Source organism: Miniopterus natalensis, chromosome 2 (assembly GCF_054644295.1).
Source record: "Miniopterus natalensis isolate mMinNat1 chromosome 2, mMinNat1.hap1, whole genome shotgun sequence".
NCBI lineage: Eukaryota > Metazoa > Chordata > Mammalia > Chiroptera > Miniopteridae > Miniopterus > Miniopterus natalensis.
In genome coordinates this window covers 95,105,928-95,127,232 of record NC_142082.1, presented here as the reverse complement: position 1 = coordinate 95,127,232, position 21,305 = coordinate 95,105,928, and the positions used below count along the sequence as shown (strand labels likewise).

The following is a 21,305-nucleotide window of genomic DNA, read 5'->3' as shown; positions in this document are numbered from 1 at the left end:
AAGTCAGAGAAAAGGTAGCCTTGAAGACAGGGTCAGGGGGTTAGCCTGGGAGCAGCTGCCACTGCCACTCCCCAGGTTGCAAGTCTCCTGGGGTCTCTTAGAGCTTAGGAGATGCATGCCTCTGGGGGAAGGAAAGGAGGAAGGGAAAGGCATAGGTGTGCTCCCAGGAGGGAGAGTGGGTGCCGGGGCCTTAGGTTTGAGGGTTTTTAATGGCTGGGAGTTTAGGAGAAGTCTTGGGGGAAGATCTCAATATAATATTAATCAGCTTCATGCTGAGGCACCAAAAGGAGATATATTCTCTTAACTTCATCTGTCCTTGGGTGTGGTTGGCAAACGGCACTAATTGGATTTCTGCTATCTATGTCTCTGCTAGGGTGATTAAAGCTATTTATCCTCTGAGAAGTGTAAACAACTTACTCTTTTTAAAAAAAAATTTTTTTTAAAATTTCTTTTCATAGAATGAGGAAGGGAGAGGGGGCGAGAGAGAAACACTGATATGACTTGCTGCTTCCTGCATGCCCCCTACCAGGTATGTGCATGTGCCCTGACTGGGAATTGAACCAGCAGCCTTTCACTGCACTGAAAGACGCTCAACGGAGCTAAACCGTTTACTCTTAGGTGTCCTTAGTTAGGGAAGATAACGATTTTACAATTTACTAGATGGCTGTAAACTGTTTGGCCATTTGACTATCTATATCAGTTTCCCTATTCCACTTGTCCTTGCTTAATAGCCTCTCATTCTCCCCTCAGAGACTTCCATCCCTGAAATTTTTTAGGAGTGATGAGGGAGGATTATTCATCTTCAGTATCTAGTTAATTTAAAACTTTTATATATTCCTATTCCAATTATAAATGGGATCTTCATTATATTTTATTATCTTTTTCCTCACTATAAAAACAGCTTTAAAATTATATAAAAATACATGCCCATTCCAAAATAATTTTTAGGAACAATATAGTAAAAACAAGATAAAAAGTAAAAAATGCCTTGAAATCTCCACTGTTCATTAATCATTTTAATGGTTTGGCAAGCATCATTTTAAGCATTTCACATATGCACACGCATATGCTACCATATCTTCTGACCTGGAATTTTTACAAAGGACATCTACTTTTGATATACATGATGGGGCAAAAGTAGGTTTACAGTTGTTTGTATGGAAAATACAATAATTACTCTTTTATCCTTTTAATTTGCACTGGCTAAGATTTCCAGAACAACAGAAAGTGACAGCAGTGATAGCATTCCTGACTTTACTGGAAATGCCAAGCTCATAGCTGCTACACTGATTCTTAGTTAACAGTTCCTTAATAAAATAGTATGTGAAGTACATCCTCAACTTGATTTTATACTTAAATACTAGAGAGCACCTCAGTCTTGGTTAATTTGGAAGTGACTTTAATTAATTATAGAAATGTTTAACTTATTATTTCATGTTCATCACAAGCATAACAAAAAAGCATACCAACCTCTCCTGCTGACAACTTCTCTCCCACATTTTTCCAATACATGTCTTTATTTTCAGTGTTAGTGAAAAAAAGAAGCCACTCTGCAAAGTCTTCTTTTCTCATGAAACTCAAACCTTTAGAGAACTGCAGGAATTCCATTTCTTGGACTTCTGTCTGTAAATTCTCCATAAACCTAAAGTTAAAGCACAGAAATGACAAAGTGGCTCGTGCTTTCAACTGTAACACCATTAGTGGAACGGTAGCACCTTCATGAGTTGCACAAGGCATGAATGCTGTGTCAAGGACTGTAGGAGAGGGAGAGTATGGATCAGCTGGGTAAGTCCAACACTGCTTCAATCTGACTCCTCATACTCAGTTTGTTTGTACAAATTCCACTTAACCTGCATTCTGACAAACCTAAAGACGTAAAAATTAGTAAAATATTGCTTTGATACAGCCATAAAAAATAAAAATACATGGAAAACAGCATTTTTCCAATATAGAAATATTACCAATAATCAGAGACTTAAAATTCAGTTGGGACACTGTTTTTAGAATGTTAATCATAATTAATGGTTCCTCATAGTTTTCAGATAACAAATTTGATCAATGTAATCAGTGGCTCTGCATCAAAAGCTTAGATTTAACAAAAAGTATTTATAATCTTTTGGACAATAACATACGTTTATGTGACTTTTTCTTTTTAAATAAAAACAGATGGAACTTTTTTTTGCTGTTAATCCTCACCTGAGGATATTTTTTCCATTGATTAAAAAAAAATATGTATTTTTATTGATTGCAGAGAGGAAGGGAGAGGAAGAGAGAGATAGAAACATCAATGAAGAGAGAGTCACTGATCGGCTGCCTCCTGAACAACCCCTGCTGGGGATCAAGCTGCAACCTGGGCATGTGCCCCTACCAGAACTGAACCATGATCTCCTGGAGCCATGAACCATGGCTCCAACCACTGGGCCATGCCAGCTGGACTCCACTGATTTTTAGAGAGAGTGGGAGGGAGAGAAAGGGAGGGGGAGAGAGAGAAAGAGAGACAGGGAGGAAGGGAGGGAAACAGTGATGTGAGAGAGACACACAGATTGGTTGCCTCTTACGTGCCTGACCAGGGCCAGGAACGAACCTGCAGGGAGGTATGTATGTGCCCTTGACCAGGCACTGAACCCGAGACCCTTCGGTGCACAGGCTGATACTCTAACCACTGAAAACACGGGCCAGGCCTTTGATCAGACTGTCAATAGCTTCCTGAAAAATGTAGAAGTTGAAAGACTATCAGGTTAAAAAATATTTTTTGAATAAGAAACCTGAAATGCTGCACCTGATTTATTTATAACCTAAATCATGTGAAAAGCATTATTATCTCTATGAACTTTAACATGCGGCAGATTCCTTACTCATCTTTCCACATGTTAAACGATCTGCACTCTCCGTCATGTCACAATTTAGTGGGAATACATACAGGGTGAAAAAGAGGTACAGTTCAGTTCAGAGGAAAGAAAGCTGCCAAACCTTAGAAGCATGAGGGAGAGTTTGATTTTAGGCTTCAGTGGTAGGTGAGACTTTGAATTGAATGTATTTGATACATACAGTGCTATGTGTCTTTTTGGGTCAAAGCAGATTTTTATCTAAAACTTGAAGCATTTCAAGTTTGGACTGACAGATCAACAAAACCTACTGATATGCTTCATCCTTTGTTTTACTGAGTTTTACTGTGTATGTACTGTGATGACATTCAATTTGTTTCTTACCAGGATTGTTAAAAGAATGCTTTACTTGCAAACAAGTGTACAATGAATTAGAGCAGTAGAAAATATAGTGTAAGAACATGAATAACTGGTTCCTTCTCTTTTTCTTTTTCTTCAGGCTCTGGGGCTGAATTACTATAAACTTAATCACTGTTAAACTGTATATTGCTCTGGTTTAAGCTTTCATTTTAACTAATTATACTACTTTTGAAGAACATAAGAATGTTTTTTAAAAATATGTTACTTTATTTTTACCTTTTTAAAATCCTCACCCAAGTATATTCTTTTCCACTGCTTTTCAGAGAAAGAGGAGGGGAGGGGTAGAGGGGGAGAGAGAGGGAGAAGAGAGAACGAAAGAGAGAATAAGAGAGAGAGAACGAGAGAGAGAGAGAGAGAGAGAGAGAGAAAAACATCAATATGAGAGAGACACATGAGCCCAGACCAGGGCTGGGGATCGAGCCTGCAACGGAGGTACGTTCCCTTTACTGGAATCGAATCCGAGACTCTTCAGTCCACGGGCTGATGCTTTAACCGCTGAGCCAAAATGGCTAGGGCAAAAAATAGGTTTTTATTAATTTTAGAGAGAGAGGAAAGGAGAGGGAGAGAGAAAAACATCAATGTGAAAGAGAAACATCGATTGGTTGCCTCCCACATGCACCCTGATTGGGGACCAGATCCGAAACCTGGGCATGTGCCCTGGCCAGGAGTCAAACTGGTGACCCTTCAGTGTACATGATAATGCTCAACAAACTGAGCCACAACGGTCAGGGCAAACATAAAAATGTTTTATAATAATCATTCAAAGTCTAAAATTATATGTTTTGTTATGACATGAAAATATGGAACATGATACTACACATAAATATATGAAATGAATTTATAACACATAAGGCCACCAGATGTACTCTGAACACTTTTATTTATTTATTTTTTGGTCAGCAGCAGTTCAGAGCATATCTTTTTTTCTTTCTTCTTTTTTTTAATCTTTATTGTTTAGAGTATTACAGGTGTCCCATTTTTCCCCCCCAATTGACCCCCTCCACCACGCTCCACTCCCTTCCCAGGCCTTTACCCCATAATTGTCTGTGTCCATGCATATAACTTCTTTGGTTAAACTCTTCCCACCCTCCACCCCCCTACCCTCTTCCTTCTGAAATATGATCATCTATTACATGTGTCAATGTCTCTGGATCTATTTAGTTCATCAGATTCTTTTGTTCATTAGCTTCTTGTTAAAGAAGACCCTTCAACATTTCTTGTAGTGCTGGTTTGGTGGTGACGAACTCCTTTAGCTTTTCCTTGTCTGAGCAGCTCTTTATCTGACTTTCAATTCTAAATGATAGCTTTGCTGGGTAGAGTAATCTTGGTTGTAGGTCCTTGTTTTTCATCACTTTGAATATTTCTTGCCACTCCCTTCTGGCCTGCAAAGTTTCTGTTAAGAAATCAGCTGACAGTCATATGGGCGCTCCCTTGTATGTAATTAACTGCTTTTCTCTCACTGCTTTTAAGATTCTCTCTTTGTCTTTAACCTTTGGCATTTTAATTATGATATGTCTTGCTGTGGGCCTCTTTGGATTCCTCTTGTTTGGGACCCTTTGTGCTTCCTGGACTTGTAAGTCTATTTCTTTTCCCATGTAGGAGAAGTTTTCTGTAGTTATTTTTTCAAATAGGTTTTCAATTTTTTGCTCTCTTTCTTCCCCTCCTGGCACCCCAATAATACAAATGTTGGACCTCTTGAAGTTGTCCCAGAGGATCCTTATGCTATCTTCATATTTCTGGATTCTTTTTTCTTTTCTCTCTTCTGGTTGGGTGTTTTTTGTTTCATCATGTTCCATATTGCTGATTTGATTCTCGGTGTCCTCTACTCTACTGTTGATTCTCTGTAAATTATTCTTCATTTCAGTTCCTGTGGCCTTCATTTCAAATTGGTACTTTATTGTGTCATTGATCTTCTCAATTATTTTTGTCATACTCTTACTAATATCCTTGAGCATCCTTATAACCATTATTCTGAACTCTGTATCTGTTAGCTTGCTTGGATCTATTTCATTTAGTTCCTTTTCTAGAGATTTCTTTTGTTCTTTCCTTTGTGACATGTTTCTTTGCCTCCACATTTTGGCTGCTTTCTGGAGTTTGTTTCTATGTATTAGGTAGAGCTGCTATGTCTCCTGGAATTTGTAGAGTGGCTTTGTGTAGTAGGTGTCCTGTACGGTCCAGCGGCTCAGCCTCCCCAGTCACCTCAGCTGGGCCTTCTAGGTGCTCCCCTGTGTGGGCTGTGTGCACTGTCCTCTTATAGTTGAGCCTTGGTTACTGTTGGCATCACTGGGAAGAACTGGCTCCTAGACCAATCAGCTGTGAGGACCAGCTGCAACTACAGCCAGAGAGCTGCTGTACTGGAGACAACCCTATGGAGCAGGATTTACTTCAGTGAAGCTTTGGTGTTCACCAAGTATGCCCCTTGAGTGTGTCACTCATGGATGTGGTAGGGTTGTAATCCAACGTGGGCGAGTCTGACCACCAGGTGCACTGTCACTGAGGTCTCCCGGGAGGTGCAAAGTCAGCCTGTGCCAGTGCCTTGCCCAGGGCCACCCAGCATGAGCTACATAGCGAACCGTAGATGGCTGCTACTTGTGCTGGGTTTGGAGTTGTCCAGGAGAGACCAAGCTATGAGCCAATGCAGGCTGCCACTAGCGTCAGGCCTCGGGGCTACTTATCAAGCCGTATGGGGCTCGCTGCTGCTTGTTGGAGAGATTTTAGGAAAGTCCTAAGCATGAGGCTCGAGAGGCCACTTGCACAGAAAAGCCACTCGAAATGGCTTGGATGAGCCTGCAAGTAGGGAGGGGCGGGATTTCCAGGAATCACCAGGGCGGGGCTAAAGGTGTGTCAGGTGCTGGAGATTGAAATATGGTGCCTGCCTGCTGGCTGCGTGCTGGGGGGGGGAGGGGGGAGCCCCCCCCCCCACTATGACTCGCCAAAGCAGCAATGGCCTCTGCCAGCTCTTCTGCCTAGGAGAAAGCTGTCCCTCCACCTCTTGCCTGAATTTCAGGCAGGTTAGTACCTCCCCAAGTGTTCCAGGTTCCTTACAGGCTGCTGCCTAGCGCTGGGGCTCAGTGGGAGCGCGTCTGAATGAGTCCATGCACGGACCCTTTAAGAGGAGCTTCTGGGGCTCCCACAGCCTCTGTGACCCTGAGAGACAGTCCCCACTGGTTTCACAGCCTGGAGTTGTGGGGACGTCTCTTCCTGGCCCTGGAGCCCTGGGCTGAGGCCTGCTGTGGGACTGGGACCCCTCACTCCTCCGGGAAACCCCCACCGCCGAGATTCCCTCCCAGGTTTAAACTGGGGCACTGGGTGTGGGCCCGCGGTTGCATCTCTGTGATTCAGCCCCGATCTGCCCGTTGTCTCCGCCCCTCCTACCAGTCTTGGTGCTTCTTCAGTTCCCTGGTTGTAGGGCTTCTGTTCAGTCACATTTCAGGAGGCTCTGAGTGATGGTCGTTCTGTGTTTTAGTTGTAATTTTGATGTGGTTGCAGGAGGCAGCGGGTCCAGCTGTTACGCTGCCATCTTGTTTCTCCTGAACACTTTTAAATAGTTTATAATTTAGTGGACTTATTGGAAACCCTGGGAAAACTCTGCTTTTCCTTAGCTGGGTGTGTAGGCCCTGGTGTCCTAGAGCTGGCTCGCAGCAGCTGTGAGAGTACTGTGCATGTGTTGTCCACCTCTACTTCATGTCCAGCAGCTTGAGATCGGTTTGCTGGAGTATTCACATCATTACCTTTAAGTGTTACCAATCCAGGCTGTTTTCCCTAAGAGCTGAGCATTAGACATACTTACCAGCACACTACCTTGGAATTTATGAAAAGTCTTTGTGAATTTAGAACACCCTCAACTAATAAGTGGTATTTCAGAAGTTAAAAAAATTCCAGTCCTAAAAAGTACATCGGTATCAATATTCTCCTAATTTTTCTTGATAAGAAAACTTAAGACAATTTTTCTTTCCTTCCTATTTCCCTAATATATGTTAAGTCACAGAATTACTTTCAGCTTTAAAAAGTTATTGAATTAAAAAGTAAGGGCAATTGTATCACATTAGAGATAAACTCAGGTTATTTCTGGTCACTATTTCTAAGCTAACCAAAAATGAAAAGAAAAGCAGGAGATAAATCCCCAAATAAAGTAGGGAAGAAGAGGGAAAAAGAGTCATAACAAAACAGAGGCACTGTTACAGGGGGATAAATGCCACTGAAAGCTGCCTGAGCACTGAGCATCAATATTTTCTTTCCTGAACAATACATATGCTGATAAAGAACTGAATTTTCACATTTAAATTACCTGTTGATTTCATAACAATGAATAAACACCAAAAATTCCAGGAGACAGAACTTAAATTATACTTTAGTTTTTATTTAAATGGTAAGTGGTATTTCCATTGGAAAATCTTATGACTAGTTGTAGATGTAAAAAAACAAAAAAACGAAAACAAAAAAACCTAAAAAGAAAACAAACCCCAGTCCCTGAACCCCAAATTTATCCATATACTCCCTCATTAACTTCTAAAGTTTCTCTTGACATGTGGTAGCACTACCTAATATGCCTGCACTTTGGTCACCTGGTTTGATACAACTTCATTGAAAACCCACTCAATGTACCTACCCACACACCAGGGACCTGTGGGACTCTCAGAAACTTTGTGACCACTTACACCTTTTAAGACCAACCTGGGTCTGAATATCACCTCTTCAGTTCTAAGGTATACGACCCTGAACCAAGTCCCTTAACCTCATCAAGTCCCATTTATAAAAGGGATGACTGTACCAAGTTGTTTTTTTTAAATTTATCTTTATTGTTGAAAGTATTACACATATCCCTCCTTTTCTCCCCTGGATCCCGTCTATTCCGCACCCCCGCGCCCAGGCCAGGCCTTCACCACACTATTGTCTATGTCCATGGGTTATGCAAATATGCATATAAGTCCTTTGATTAATCTCTCCCCATTCACTCCCCAACCCCCGTCTTCCCACTGAGATTCATCAGTCTGTTCCATGCTTCCATGTCTCTAGATCTATTTTGTTCCTCAGTCTATTTTGTTTATTAAACTCCACATATGAGTGAGATCATGTAAAACTGAACCAGGAAGAATCAGAAAACCTGAATAGGCCCATAAGAACTGATGAAATTGAAGCAGCAATCTAAAAACTCCCAGCAAACAAAAGCCCCAGTCCGATGGCCTCACAGGGGAGCTTTCTAATTCTTTAAGTTGTAGGGTTAGACAGTTTCTTAAAAATTTTTCTTCCTTTTTGAGGTAGGCCTGTAATGCTATGAACTTCACTCTCAGGACTGCTTTGGCTGTGTCCAATAGATTTTGGGTTGTTGTGTGTTCATTTTCATGTTTCCAGAAAGTTTTTGATTTCTTTCTTGATCTTATTGGTAACCAATTCACTGTTTAATACCATGCTATTTAGCTTCCATGTGTTTGAATGTTTTTGAGTGCTTTTACTGTAGTTGATTTCTAATTTCATGCCATTGTGATCTGAGATGCTTGAGATGATTTCAGTCTTCTTGAACCTGTAGAGACTTATTTTGTGGCCTAACATGTGGGCTATTTTTGAGCATGACCCATGTGCACTTGAGAGGAATGTATATTCTGCAGCTTTGGGGTGAAATATTCAGTAAATGCCAATTAAATCCATTTGATCTAGTGTGCCATTTAGAGTCACTGTTTCTGTGTTGACTTTTTGTCTGGAAGATCTATCCAGTGAAGTCAGTGGGGTGTTAAAGTCCCCGATTATGACTGTACTGCTGTTGTTGGTCTTTCCCTTAAAGTTCTTAAGGTTATTGATAGATGCTTATTTATTGCCATTTTATTTCTTTATGCCTATGTTTCTCTCTCCATTTCTTCTTCTTATAGCAGTCCCTTTAACATTTCTTGCAACGCTGGTTTGGTGGTAATAAATTCCCTTAGCCTTTTTTTTTTGTCTGGGGAACTCTTTATTTCACCATCTATTTTGAATGATAGCCTTGCTGGATAGAACAGTCTTGGTTTCAGATCCTTTTTTAGAAATTTATCTTTATTGTTGAAAGTATTACAAATGTCCCCTTTTCCCCTCCATTGATCTCCTTCCCCCTAAACTCCCCTCCAGGCCTTCACCCCCCCTATTGTCTGTGTCCACAGTTTATGCATATATGCATATCAAATCTTATGTTAATCTCTCCCATTCACCCACCCACCCACCCCCGCCTTCCCTCTGAGATTCATCAGTCTGTTCCATGGTTCTATGTCTCTGGATCTATTTTGTTCATCAGTTTATTTTGTTCATCAGATTCCACATAAGAGTAAGATCATGTGACACTTGTCTTTCACTGGCTTACTTCACTTAGCATAATACGCTGTCTCAAATGGCTAAGGGATCTTTCGTTTTTACAGTGCACAGCATTCCATTGTGTAAGATGCTTGATATGATTTCAGTCTTCTTGAACTTGCAGAGACTTGTTTTGTGTCTTAACATGTGGTCTATCTTTGAGAATGTCCCATGTATACTTGAGGAGAAAGCCTATTCTACAGCTTTGCAGTGGAATGTTCTGTAAATGTGAATTAAATTCATCTGACCTAGTGTGTCATTTAGAGTCACTGTTTCCTTGTTGATTTTTTGTCTGGAAGATCTATCCAGTAAAGTCAGTGGGGTGTTAAAGTCCCCTACTATGGCTGTATTGCTGTCGCTCTCTCCTTTACTGTCCTCCAGAAGTTTTTTTTCTTTTTCCCCCCTTCAGTCTGTGTGAGTCTTTTGTTCTGAGGTGCGTCTCTTGTAGACAGTATATATTTGGGTCTTGTTTTCTTATCCATTCAGCTACCCTATGTCTTTTGATTGGAGCATTTAATCCATTTATATTTAAGGTTACTATTGATAGGTACTTATCTATTGCCATTTTTAATCTTTAGGCCTACGTTTAACTCTGTCTCTATTTCTACTTATTATAGCAGTCCCTTTAACATTTCTTGGAATGCTGGTTTGGTGGCAATAAACTCCTTTAGCATTTTTTTTTTTTTTTTTAAAACCTGGGAAGCTCTTTATTTCACCATCTATTTTGAATGATAGTCTTGCTAGATAGAGTAGTCTTGGTTTCAGATCATTGTTTTGCATTATTTTCAATCGTCCATGTCATTCCCTTCTGGCCTGTAGAGTTTCTGATGAGAAGTCATCTGACAGCCTTACGGGAGCTCCTTTGTAGGGAACAGATTGCTTTTGTCTTGCTGCCTTTAAGATTCTCTTTGTCTTGAAATTTTTTGCATTTTAATTATGATGTGTCTGGGCATGGGCCTCTTTGGGTTCTTCTTGCTTGGGACTCTCTGTAATTCCTGAACTTGTGTGACTTTTTCGTTCATCAAGGTAGGGAAGTTTTCAGCCATTATTTCTTCCAACAGGTTCTCTAACCCTTGCTTAGTTTAAATCTCTTCTGGCACTCCTATGATGCTAATATTGTTATGTTTCATGTTGTCCCACAGCTCCCTTAAACTGTCCTGTTTTTTGTTTTCTCTTTTTCGTTCTCTGATTTTTTCTACCCTGTCTTCTCATTTGCTGATCTGATTCTCAGCTTCCCCTAACCTACAGTTCATTCCTTCCAATGCTTTTTAAATTTCTACTATGTTATTCTTAATTTCCTTCATCGTTTCCATTTCTTTTCTCATTCTGTTGAGCATCCTTATAATCAGTATTTTGAACTCTATATCTGACAGATTGCTTATGTCCATTTCGTTTAGCACTTCTGGAGAATTCTTTTGTTCTTTAATTTGGAGCTTGTTTTCTTTGTCTCTCAATTTTGGCTGCCTGTTTGGATTTGTTTTTATGTATTAGGTAGATCTGTAAGGACTCTCAGTCTTTTGGATGCTCTCTGGTGCAGGGCAATGTCAGATGCTGTTTGTGACTGGCCTTGAGTATCCTGTTTGAAGTTTTCTGCACTCCACTGCTTGTGGTTCCCTTTGCTGGGGCTGGGTGTGTTTGGACAGGACCAAGATGTGCACCAAGGTCTGCTTTTCCAAGCCCTGGGTTCAGAAGCAAATCAGGCAAAGACTCAAAGCACCCAAAGGCTGATTGTTACCAGTCTCTTAATGAGCCTAAGGCTGTAGACACTCCAGAGGGTGGGCCTGTCCCAAGTTTTGAGGATAGGTAAAATAATACATGCAAAACACTTAGACACATGCCAGGCACATAGTAAGTACTCGACAGACAGTAGCTATGATGTGGCTAAGCATGTGTGAAAAGTTAGAAATCATCATTTAGGCAATTATCTCCTTTTCTTGCTATCAGTACAGAAATGTGACAGCACCCAGAAGCAGGGATGGCTAACTTATCTACTGGTTGTCAGAATCCCACCTCCATTCCTATGTTTCTTCCTCTCCAGGGACCTCATTCCTCCGATTATTCCAACTCATTCCTGGATTGTTTCCTCTTTACATCACCAGTGATATGTGGGGAAAAACTTTCTTACACTCTCCTCCTGCTAGTGCCTGCTCTCTCTTCCTTTTTTGTAGTCAACCTTCTTGAAAGAGTTACCTGTATTTATTTCTCTCCTTACCCTGCTATCTGGCTTCTGCTCCCACTGACAAAGTCTGAGCTACACTCATTTTCTTTCCTAAACTGGTTCTTAGTTGTATTCTCCATGTCAGTGAACAGTCATCACTCCATTCATTCACTGGATCCAGTCAGAAAGCAACATTACCTGATTTCTCCCTCACTCCCTCTCTATTCGCACAGCTACCACCTCAGCCGAATCACCACCACTTCCTCTCTATCAGCTGGGCAGCTGCTAACAGATCTCCGTGCCTTTCCTTTGATTTTCTCAGCTATCTGCCTCTGATATCACCTCTCTTTTGTTTAAAAGCCTTCAATGACTCTCAGGTGTTCTCACCTTGGATTAAAAAGCCTTCACAATTTTGACTGTTTACCTTTTCCATCCTCTTCTCTCTTGCTAATACTCCCTTTAAATTTCTGCTTGAATCACATGAACTGAATTTGCCATGGTTTTTCTTGCCTTCATACATATTATTTTATCTATTTAGTAGTCACTGAGTTCAGACAACAATGGGTTGATAATTCTTACCAATTTTGCAAATATGAATTCTTTTCCTGACTGGAAAAATGAGAAAATTAACTACCTGTAGAGAGCAGTAGTCTATCTACATTACAACAATTAAACTATTCTGAGGAATGACAACAAACTTAAAATATTTCTGAGAATTTTTTTCTTAGAGTAAATTCACCGTGTATTGACAGTACCACAGAATAAACTTATTTAGTACTAAAGATTCTATGTATTACCAGTTTGTAATAAAAACTTAGGGTGGAAAAGTAGACAGTGAGACAGTGTTTCTTCTCATGTCCTTTGGTGGGGAATAGTTTATGCCAGGGCCAAAGAGTAGGTAAAAACATCAATATTTTGTAAAGTAAAATTTGACTTGGAGATTTAAACAAAATTATTGACATAATTGTTTTTTTTTTAGTGTAAAGTCTACATTTACTAAGAAATGTTTTGTCCCAGGAATTTCTACATTCTTCTGTGTGAATGAGGAATTTAAATTTATTTAAGTTTCCATAATAATAATGCATCAAAAGAAATCTGGAATACTGTTTGGTTAAACTTGACATTAGTATCTTTTGCTCTATATACTATTTATTGCTCCGTAACTTTGAGTTTCTTGACAAGTTTAATCACATTACTAGCATATTTCCAGAAGGCTTTTTAAGAACTAGAAATCCTGCACACAATTCATATACATTCTGAATATTTTGTCTTAAATGACTATTAAACACTACTAAATTTCCAAATAAAAAAAACTGGTAACAATATTGTTAGACAGACATGAACAGAGGCCAGGTACAGAAAATTCGAGTACAGAAACTCACCAGGGCAAAAAGCCCCGGATGCCTAGCAAAGAGCAAAACTGGGAAAACAAGAACCTTGCCCCAGGGCAAACTATCCTTCCCTAGCATATTGCTGTTCATGCAGTTTAGACCCCAGGAGCATTTCCTCCCTAAAGATAACATCTAGGCCTCAGGTGTATTTCATTTCCAGGCCAAGATAAGCAGCAAAACCAGACAAGTGGTGCCCTGGCTGCCTTAGGACCAGCTACACTGACTAACGACCCCTTGCCCTGGCACCAACCAATCAGTGGAGACCACGATTGAGCACACCTGGAAAGAGCACACCTGGAAAGTTGATGAATATTCTATTAAAACACTCCCCTGAGACCTCCCCTAAGATTTCCACCTGCAGGAAAAGGATAAATACACTCAGGACAAAGGACCCAGTGCACATGCTCCCCACCAGGGGAGCATGCCAGCGCCATCTCATTCCCCCTTCTTCCCTCTGAGGGGAACCCGTGAGACTTACAACCAGGGGAGCAATGGGCAGCAGCAGCTCATCCCAGGCTTACCCCTTGAATCTCTCTCCAAGACCCCCTTCTCTCCCTGACTTCTCAGTGAGCCAAAGCAGCCCAGCCTAGGCTCTCCTGTTACTTCTATTCACCTTCCTTGTTTCACTGTCCTAAGTATATTTTTGCTGCCATCATGGACCCCAATGACCCTCTAGATATCCCCACCCCCATCACCTTTTAATTAAATAAATTTAATTTTTCTTTATTCACTGTTTGAAATGGCTATTTAGCCTGCCAAGCACCACTGACTCTTAACCTTTCAAAAATTCAAAAAAATTAGCCATCTGTCATGAAAAATAAAAGTTGTGTTCAGTTTTCTGTTCTAACTTAAAAAAACTTCTTTCTGAATTTTAAGCAGTCAATCCTGGGAGAAAAAGACACTGAGAAAATTTAGTTTTGATTTGTTTTCTTTAGATGCTGTAGAAGCCTTGTGGGAAAGAGACTGAGGACACTCCAAGTTGAAGAAAATATGTGAGAAAGAGAGCTGAGGAAATGCAAACAGAAAGCAGCCAGGGGCAGCTGAGAAGCAGCCCTCAGGAGACATCTGGCAGCTGGGCAATAAGCTGTTAGACTACCCTTAGAAAATCATTCCAGTTGATGTGAATTCAGCACATATTCTGAGTTCTGACTGTGTGTTATGTTCTGTGTACTTCGGATACATTGGCCCATCTAATTCTCAGATCTACCTCAGACTTCATGTAGGGAAAAGAATGCTAATGTGAATGAAAGGGGAAAGAATAGAAGATTAGGAAGAAAAATATTTGCATGAATTAGAGACTACCTCTTTTTTATTAGATTATTATAGACTTATTAGAATTTATAGTTTTATAGATTACTTTTACATTTACTCACAACTCTGTAAAGCAGGCAGGACAGGACAAGTATCACCATGTAAATCTTTTAAAGGCTAAAGGAACGTACAGTTGCCCCTTGAACAATGTGCATCCACTTATACTTGGATTTTTAAAAATATAATGAAAGGTTAATGTGGTGGTGGTGCACGGGTAGGCTAAATAGTCATTTCAGATGATGGATAAAGAAAAATTAAATTTATTAAAAGGGGATGGGGATATCCAAAGGGAAGGGCTACATATCACTGAGCCAAAGGGTATTGGGTCCACGATGGCAGCAAAAATATACTTGGGACAGTGAAACAAGAAAGAGCATAGAAGCAATAGGAGAACCTAGGCTGGGCTGCTTTGGCTCACTGAGAAGTCAGAGAGAAAGAAGGGGCCTTGGAGACAGGTTCAGGGATTTTGGAGACAGGGGGTAAGCCCCAGATGAGCTGCTGCTGCCCATTGCTCCCCTGGTTGGAAGTCTCATGGAGTCCTCTTGGATAGATGGAGATGGCGCTGGTGTGCTTCCCTAGTGGGGAGCGTGCAGAGTCCTTTGTCCTGAGCATATCTATCTTTCTTGCAGGCGGGAATCTTAGGGGAGGTCTCAGGATTGTTGCACTAGAATATTCATCAACTTTTCAGGTGTGCCCCTTCTGGGTCGTGGTCTCCACTGATTGGTCAGTGCCAGGACAGGGGGTCATTAATCAATGTAGTTGGTCCGGAGGCAGCCAGGGCACCACTTGTCTAGTTTTGCTGCTTATCTGGGCCTGGAGCTGAAATATAACTGAGGCCTAGATGTTATCTTTAGGGAGGAAACGCTCCTGGGGTCTAAACCGCATAACCACCAATATGCTAGGGGAGGATACATTACCCTGGGGCAAGGTTCTTGTTTTCCCAGTTTTGCCCCTTGCTAGGCATCTGGGGCTTTCTGCCCTGGTGAATTTATTACCCTAGTTTCTGTACTTGGGTTTCTGTACCTGGCCTATCTAATATGAATTTTAAAAAATTATGTATAAATGGACCCACGCAGTTCAAACTTGCATTCTGTAAGGGTCAACCATACTCAGCTGTTTCTTCACTTCTTACCTATAAAATTTCCCTAAATAAATATAAATATTTGAATTTACCTTCGAAATTCTCTATAATGAAGCTTTCTTTCTCCTCTTTTTCCAAAGAAACGTATCTGAAGGGTTGTGTTAATTTCAGGTTCTTTCACTTTTGGTTCCTATAAAAATGTTACAGTAATTTCAAGTAATTATAACCAAGAACAAAAAATAGATCCTTAGCCTGCAACTCAAGACAACATCCACAAAAGACTCTTGTAACAACAGCAACAAAGACGATGACTAAGGTGAAAAAGAGAAAGGCAGCCATTCTGTTACTTTGCCTAGCAACAATATATAATCATCTTTGCTGGGGCAGGAGAAAAACCAAGGGCTAGAATACTCAAAATAATTAAGGTGGACTTCAGCAGTAAACAAAGTTTTAAAAATATTCATACCTTTTGACCCAGTAATTGAATTTCTGAGAAGTTGTTCCTCATATATGTATCACATATATATAAAATGATGCAAGTACAGAATTATTAACTGTAGCATTCTTTGTAATATTAAAAGACTGGATACATTAAATATCTTTCAAAAGGGGAATGGTTACATAAATTGGTACATCAAAGCACTACAGAGCCATAAAAAAGAATGAGATACTCAGATATATTAAGGAAAAAGGAGAGTGTGTGGAACAATGTATACAGTATGTATGCTACTGCTTATATAAAACTGGAAAAAAGATATACAGATATATTTAGTTATTTATATATATACTTATATATGCACAAAATACCTCTGGAAGAATATATGGGAAACAGAGCACACATTGCTCAGGGAGAAGTGGTGACTGGGAGAAAAATTCTACATACTCTTGTGAACATTTTGAAGTCTACACCATATGAATGGGGCACATCTACTTAAAATATTTAGAAAAAATAAGTTACTGATAATTTTCCCAAGTATTTGGGAATACTTATTTGAATAAACAGAATAAAGGGCTAATATAATATCAATCTGTTTGGAAATGTTTACATTATCTGTACATACCTGGCACTCTGTTTCATTAGTTGTTGTCTTCAAGTCATCCTGTTTACTTATGATCTTCTGAAGCTAAAAAGATGGCAAACATCAATTTATATGTGTGTCTACTGGATTTTTCAAAACAACCTAAAAAACAGATGCTATGTTTTTGTTATAAAGTATACACTGGGTATTTGTTAAATATTAAATGAAATTCTTTTGATATTAACTCCTAATGTTATGTTTTTTTCCTCAGATCATGTCAGAATCAGAGGAGAAACAGATATGCAAGTATTAACATTATTATTACAATTTGGATCATTTTTTTCTCCTAAAGAAAGCCAGCTTACTCTATAAAAACTTCAGGATTACCCTCAATCTTCAAGAGAATTTTTATTCAACACTTTATTACTGATAGTTTATGGCCACATTTTCAAGCACATAACTCGTAAAAAGCTACTAATGTCATATAAATGTTTTTCCTTTTCCCTTTATGCATTTATAAAGCATTATAACTTAAAGATCTATATTTCTATCAATTATAAATTGGTAATAGTACCCTGAGACTGAGCACATTAATAAACCTACCTTTCAGAGTCATTTGTACCAATCCTCACGTGGAAAGCAAATTAAAAAAAAAAGTTAAAAAAAATATTAAATGTAGACAAAATCTCAAACTATGACTTTAAATCAATTAGGAAATAAACCTTCACCCATTTCTTTCTAGGCTATTTCTTTGTTAACAGTTTAAAAATTGCTGGACACCCACTATGGAAAACAGTATGGAGTTTCCTCAAAAAATTAAATATGAAACTGCCATTTGACCCAGTGATCCCACATCTAGGAATAAATCCTAAGAAACCCAAAACACCAATCAGAAAGGACTTATGTACTCCTATGTTCATAGCAGTGCAATTTACAATAGTTAAGATCTGGAAATAGCCCAAGTTCCCATCAGCAGATGAGTGGATAAAAAAGCTGTGGTGCACTTACACCATGGAATACTATGCAGCTGTAAAGAAGGATCTCTTACCCTTTGGGACAGCATAGACAGAACTAGAGAGTATTATGCTAAGTGAAATAAGCCAACCAGAGAAAGACAAGTATCACATGATCTCACTCATATGGGGAATATAATGAACAAAATAAACTGATGAACAAAATAGATCTAGAGACACAGAAGCATGGAACAGACTGAGGGATCTCAGGGAATGAGGAGGTGGGGGAGTGGGTGGGGAGAGATTAATCAAAGACCCTATACGCATAAATGCAAGAATTAAAAAAACCCCTGCTGCACTTAAATTCCAAATTAATTATCTCAAATTCCGCTGATTCAACTATGTTTATTTTAGGCAAGTGGTTTATCTCTAATTCTCTAAATCCTTCAAACTTTTCAACATACTCCATACTTATTTTAGGAAAAAAAGGTGAAAAGCTGTTTTATCCTTTATTTTTATTTATTTATTTTTTAATATATCTTTATTGATTTCAAGAGAGGAAAGGAGAGGGAGAGAGAAGGATAGAAACATCAATGATGAGAGAGTCACTGATTGACTGCCTCCTGCACACCCCCTACTGGGGATCAAGCCTGCAACCTGAGCATGCACCCTGACCGGCAGTCGAACCCCAATCGCCTGGATCCTAGGTCGACGCTCAACTGCTGAGCTATGCCCAGCTGGGCCCTTTATTTTTTAAGTTGACAAACAGTATAATACCAAGTTCAATACCCAGCATTTTTTCCTAATGGTGATACTTCCTTTTCATTCTTAATATTGGTAGTATGGATCCTTTTTGGTTTTTTTTGCTAAAGTATAGTTGACTTACAATATTATACGTATTAGTTTCAAGTGTACAACACAGTGATTCAATATTTATACACATTACAAAGTGATCACCATGATAAGTCTCCTTACCTTTTGCCACCATACAAAGTTATTACAGTATTACTTCCTATATTCTCTATGCTGTTTGTTACTTCCTTGTAACTTGCTTATTTTGTAACAGGAAGTTTGTATGCCTTAATTACCTTTACCTATTTTACCCACCTCCTTACCCCTGTCCTCTGGCAACCAGCAGTTTGTTCTCTATCTATGAGTCTGCTTTGTTTTGTTTGTTCATTTGTTTTATTTTTTAGATTCTACTTATAAGTGAAATCATACGGTATTTGTCCTTCTCTGTCTGACTTAATTTAGCATAATACCTTTATGTCCATCCATGTGGTAGCAAATAACAAGATTTCATTCTTTTTTATGGCTGAATATTTTTAAGTATTCAATTGTATATATATACTATGTCTTTTTAAAACAATCATCTAGCAAGGGACACTTAAGTTGCTTCTTTATCTTGGCTACCATAAATAATGCTGCAGGGAACACAGGGATGCATACATTTTTTTAAATTAGTGTTTTGGATTTCTTCAGATAAATACCCAGAAGTGAAATTGCTGGATCATACGGTAGATATATTTTTAATTTTTGGAGGTACTTCTATACTGTGTTCCATAGAAGCTACACCAATTTACAATTCCACCAACAGTTCATACAGGTTCCATTTTTTCTGGATCCTTTTTTTGCTACATCAACTACTGAAAATAAGTCAAAATTTATCATACATATAACAATTTTTAAAATAAAAATAACAGATATTATTCATAAAATGGTTATAACTTTTTAAGGAAAATTCAAAACTAATTTTTTTCTATTATAAGATATTTAATATAGTTGTTATAATCTTCACAGTTATTGTCAAATAGTTACAAATAAACAAAACAAAAATAACAAATAGGATTAGTTCACTGAAATAATAATTTTTTTAGGAGGCTTATTTATTATAATATTGGCTTATTATAACATGGTGTAGAATTTAGAACAAGGGTGTGTCCTGAAGTCTATCCAATGGGTTTAGTGCCAGATAACGCTTGCCATGTTAAAGTCTTCCCTAAAACACTTCAGTTTGGACTCAGGGAGAGGGTCATAGCAGGTGCTAGTGTACTGTGAAGATTACAGTACTGTATAGTTGGTTCTGTAGTAATAGCTCCATTTGAAAGATCACAAACACTTTGTACACAGGTGTGTTCTCATGCCAGGAGGTCTCTCTGGTCTCCTAAGAACTTTCTAAAGTGGCTGTGCATGATGTAGATTCATGATAGCAATGTACTAGGTACCCATTATGTGACCAAAGTTCTGTTCTAAGTGTTGGGAATATAGAGGTTAAGGACAGATAATGTTCTTGCTCTCACTGAAGTTATATTCTAATGGGCTAGAGATAACAAAACAAATGAACAAATAATTAAGAAATTTCAGATAATATTGAATGTTAAAACTAGAATAAAATAAAAGAAAGTAGGGTAACAGGATTCAGGACTGCTGAGGAGAGGTTGTTGTTATTTAGACTTATTCTGGGTAGTTCTCTTTGCAGACATGGCATTTGGGCTGAGATCTGAATGACTGAAAGCTAAGGCATGGGAAAAGGACCTTTTAGGTAGAGAGAAGAGCAAAGTTTCTGGCAGAAACAGGAGTGTTCTGTTAGACAAACATCAAGAAGATAAGCTGGTTAGATACAAGTTGTAAAAGAAGCAGAACAGCCCGGCCGGGCGTGGTTCTGCGGTTGAGCGTCGACCTAGGATCCAGGCGATCGGAGTTCGATTCCTGGTCAGGGCACATGACCGGGTTGTGGGCTGGATCAATGGCTCTCTCCTCATTGATGTTTCTATCTCTCTCTCTCCCTCTCCTTTCCTCTCTCTGAAATCAATATCTCTCTGAAAGATATATTTAAAAAAAAGAAAAAAAAAAAAAAGAAGCAGAACACATTTACCAAATACAAATCCTGAATGTCTAAAAAAGAACTGCCACATTGACTAAATTTACACGCATTCCTATTTTCAATTTCAGGCTGAAAATGGAGAAAAGTATGTAGGTTAACTAACTTATTTTTATTTGCAGATCATGATAGTTTAAATCCTGACACAAAAACACTATTCCAAAATCAAGAAGAAAAAATTCTGCTGAAGGCTTTTATATTTATTGAATAATAGCTCCAGGAGGTGTATTCCGCATGGCAGAATTTAACACTGCTGTATGAAGAGCATAATCCTTTCTGCCAGAACTGGAATGATGTGAAATAAAAGACCACCAAGGAGAAATTTAGACTAGTAAACAGACTTGTCATCAGTCTATTGTTTAAAGAAATTAAACGAAAACCCTGGCACTTATCCCAAATAAACAGGTGTGCCACCTATTAAGGTAAAGGTTAAAACAATTAACTACTACCAGCTCTGATCACTGTTGGTGTTGTTTATCTGACTGGGAACAGCTTATACAGATAGTTGCTAATTCACTTGTTCTTGAGGTAAAGAAGTAAGCAATACACTTGCCAACACAGTTTCTAGATCTGAATATGAGTAAAACATGAATGTACCACGAAACACCAAAGTAACAAACTGAAGCAATTTATACTTTTAGGACAGGACTTTATTTTAATATATTTCATCATTACTTTTGTGTTTGCTGTTCAAATCACTATTACATCTATATTTTCAGTATTAAAGTAATTCAGAAGTACACCTAAAACCTTTATGATCCTATTAACCAGTCTCACCTCAATAAAAGAACTGTTTGGTTTCTCCAATAAAACTTCAAATACAAGACTTAGATTTCCTAATACAATGACCATGGAAGTGAAATAATTATTTAAATAATGTAAACATAGTTTTTTTCTCCTCTATACTGTTGTTTAAATTGACATGGTCCATGGGGTATCATGTTTAGTGTT

At 38.8% G+C, this 21,305-nt stretch overlaps 1 protein-coding gene across 4 annotated transcripts in view; it reads right to left on the bottom strand.

The window, feature by feature from the left end:
• MICU2 (mitochondrial calcium uptake 2) overlaps positions 1 to 21,305 on the bottom strand; it is a 119,852-nt gene that overhangs the window by 30,625 nt on the left and 67,922 nt on the right. For all 4 annotated transcript variants that reach the window (XM_016212905.2, XM_016212907.2, XM_016212906.2 and 1 more), the window contains 3 exons: positions 16,563 to 16,625; positions 15,594 to 15,691; positions 1,471 to 1,642 (listed from right to left, as the gene is read on the bottom strand). In XM_016212905.2, the coding sequence (XP_016068391.1) occupies positions 1,471 to 1,642; positions 15,594 to 15,691; positions 16,563 to 16,625 (333 nt within the window). The remainder of the gene's footprint in view (positions 1 to 1,470; positions 1,643 to 15,593; positions 15,692 to 16,562; positions 16,626 to 21,305) is intronic.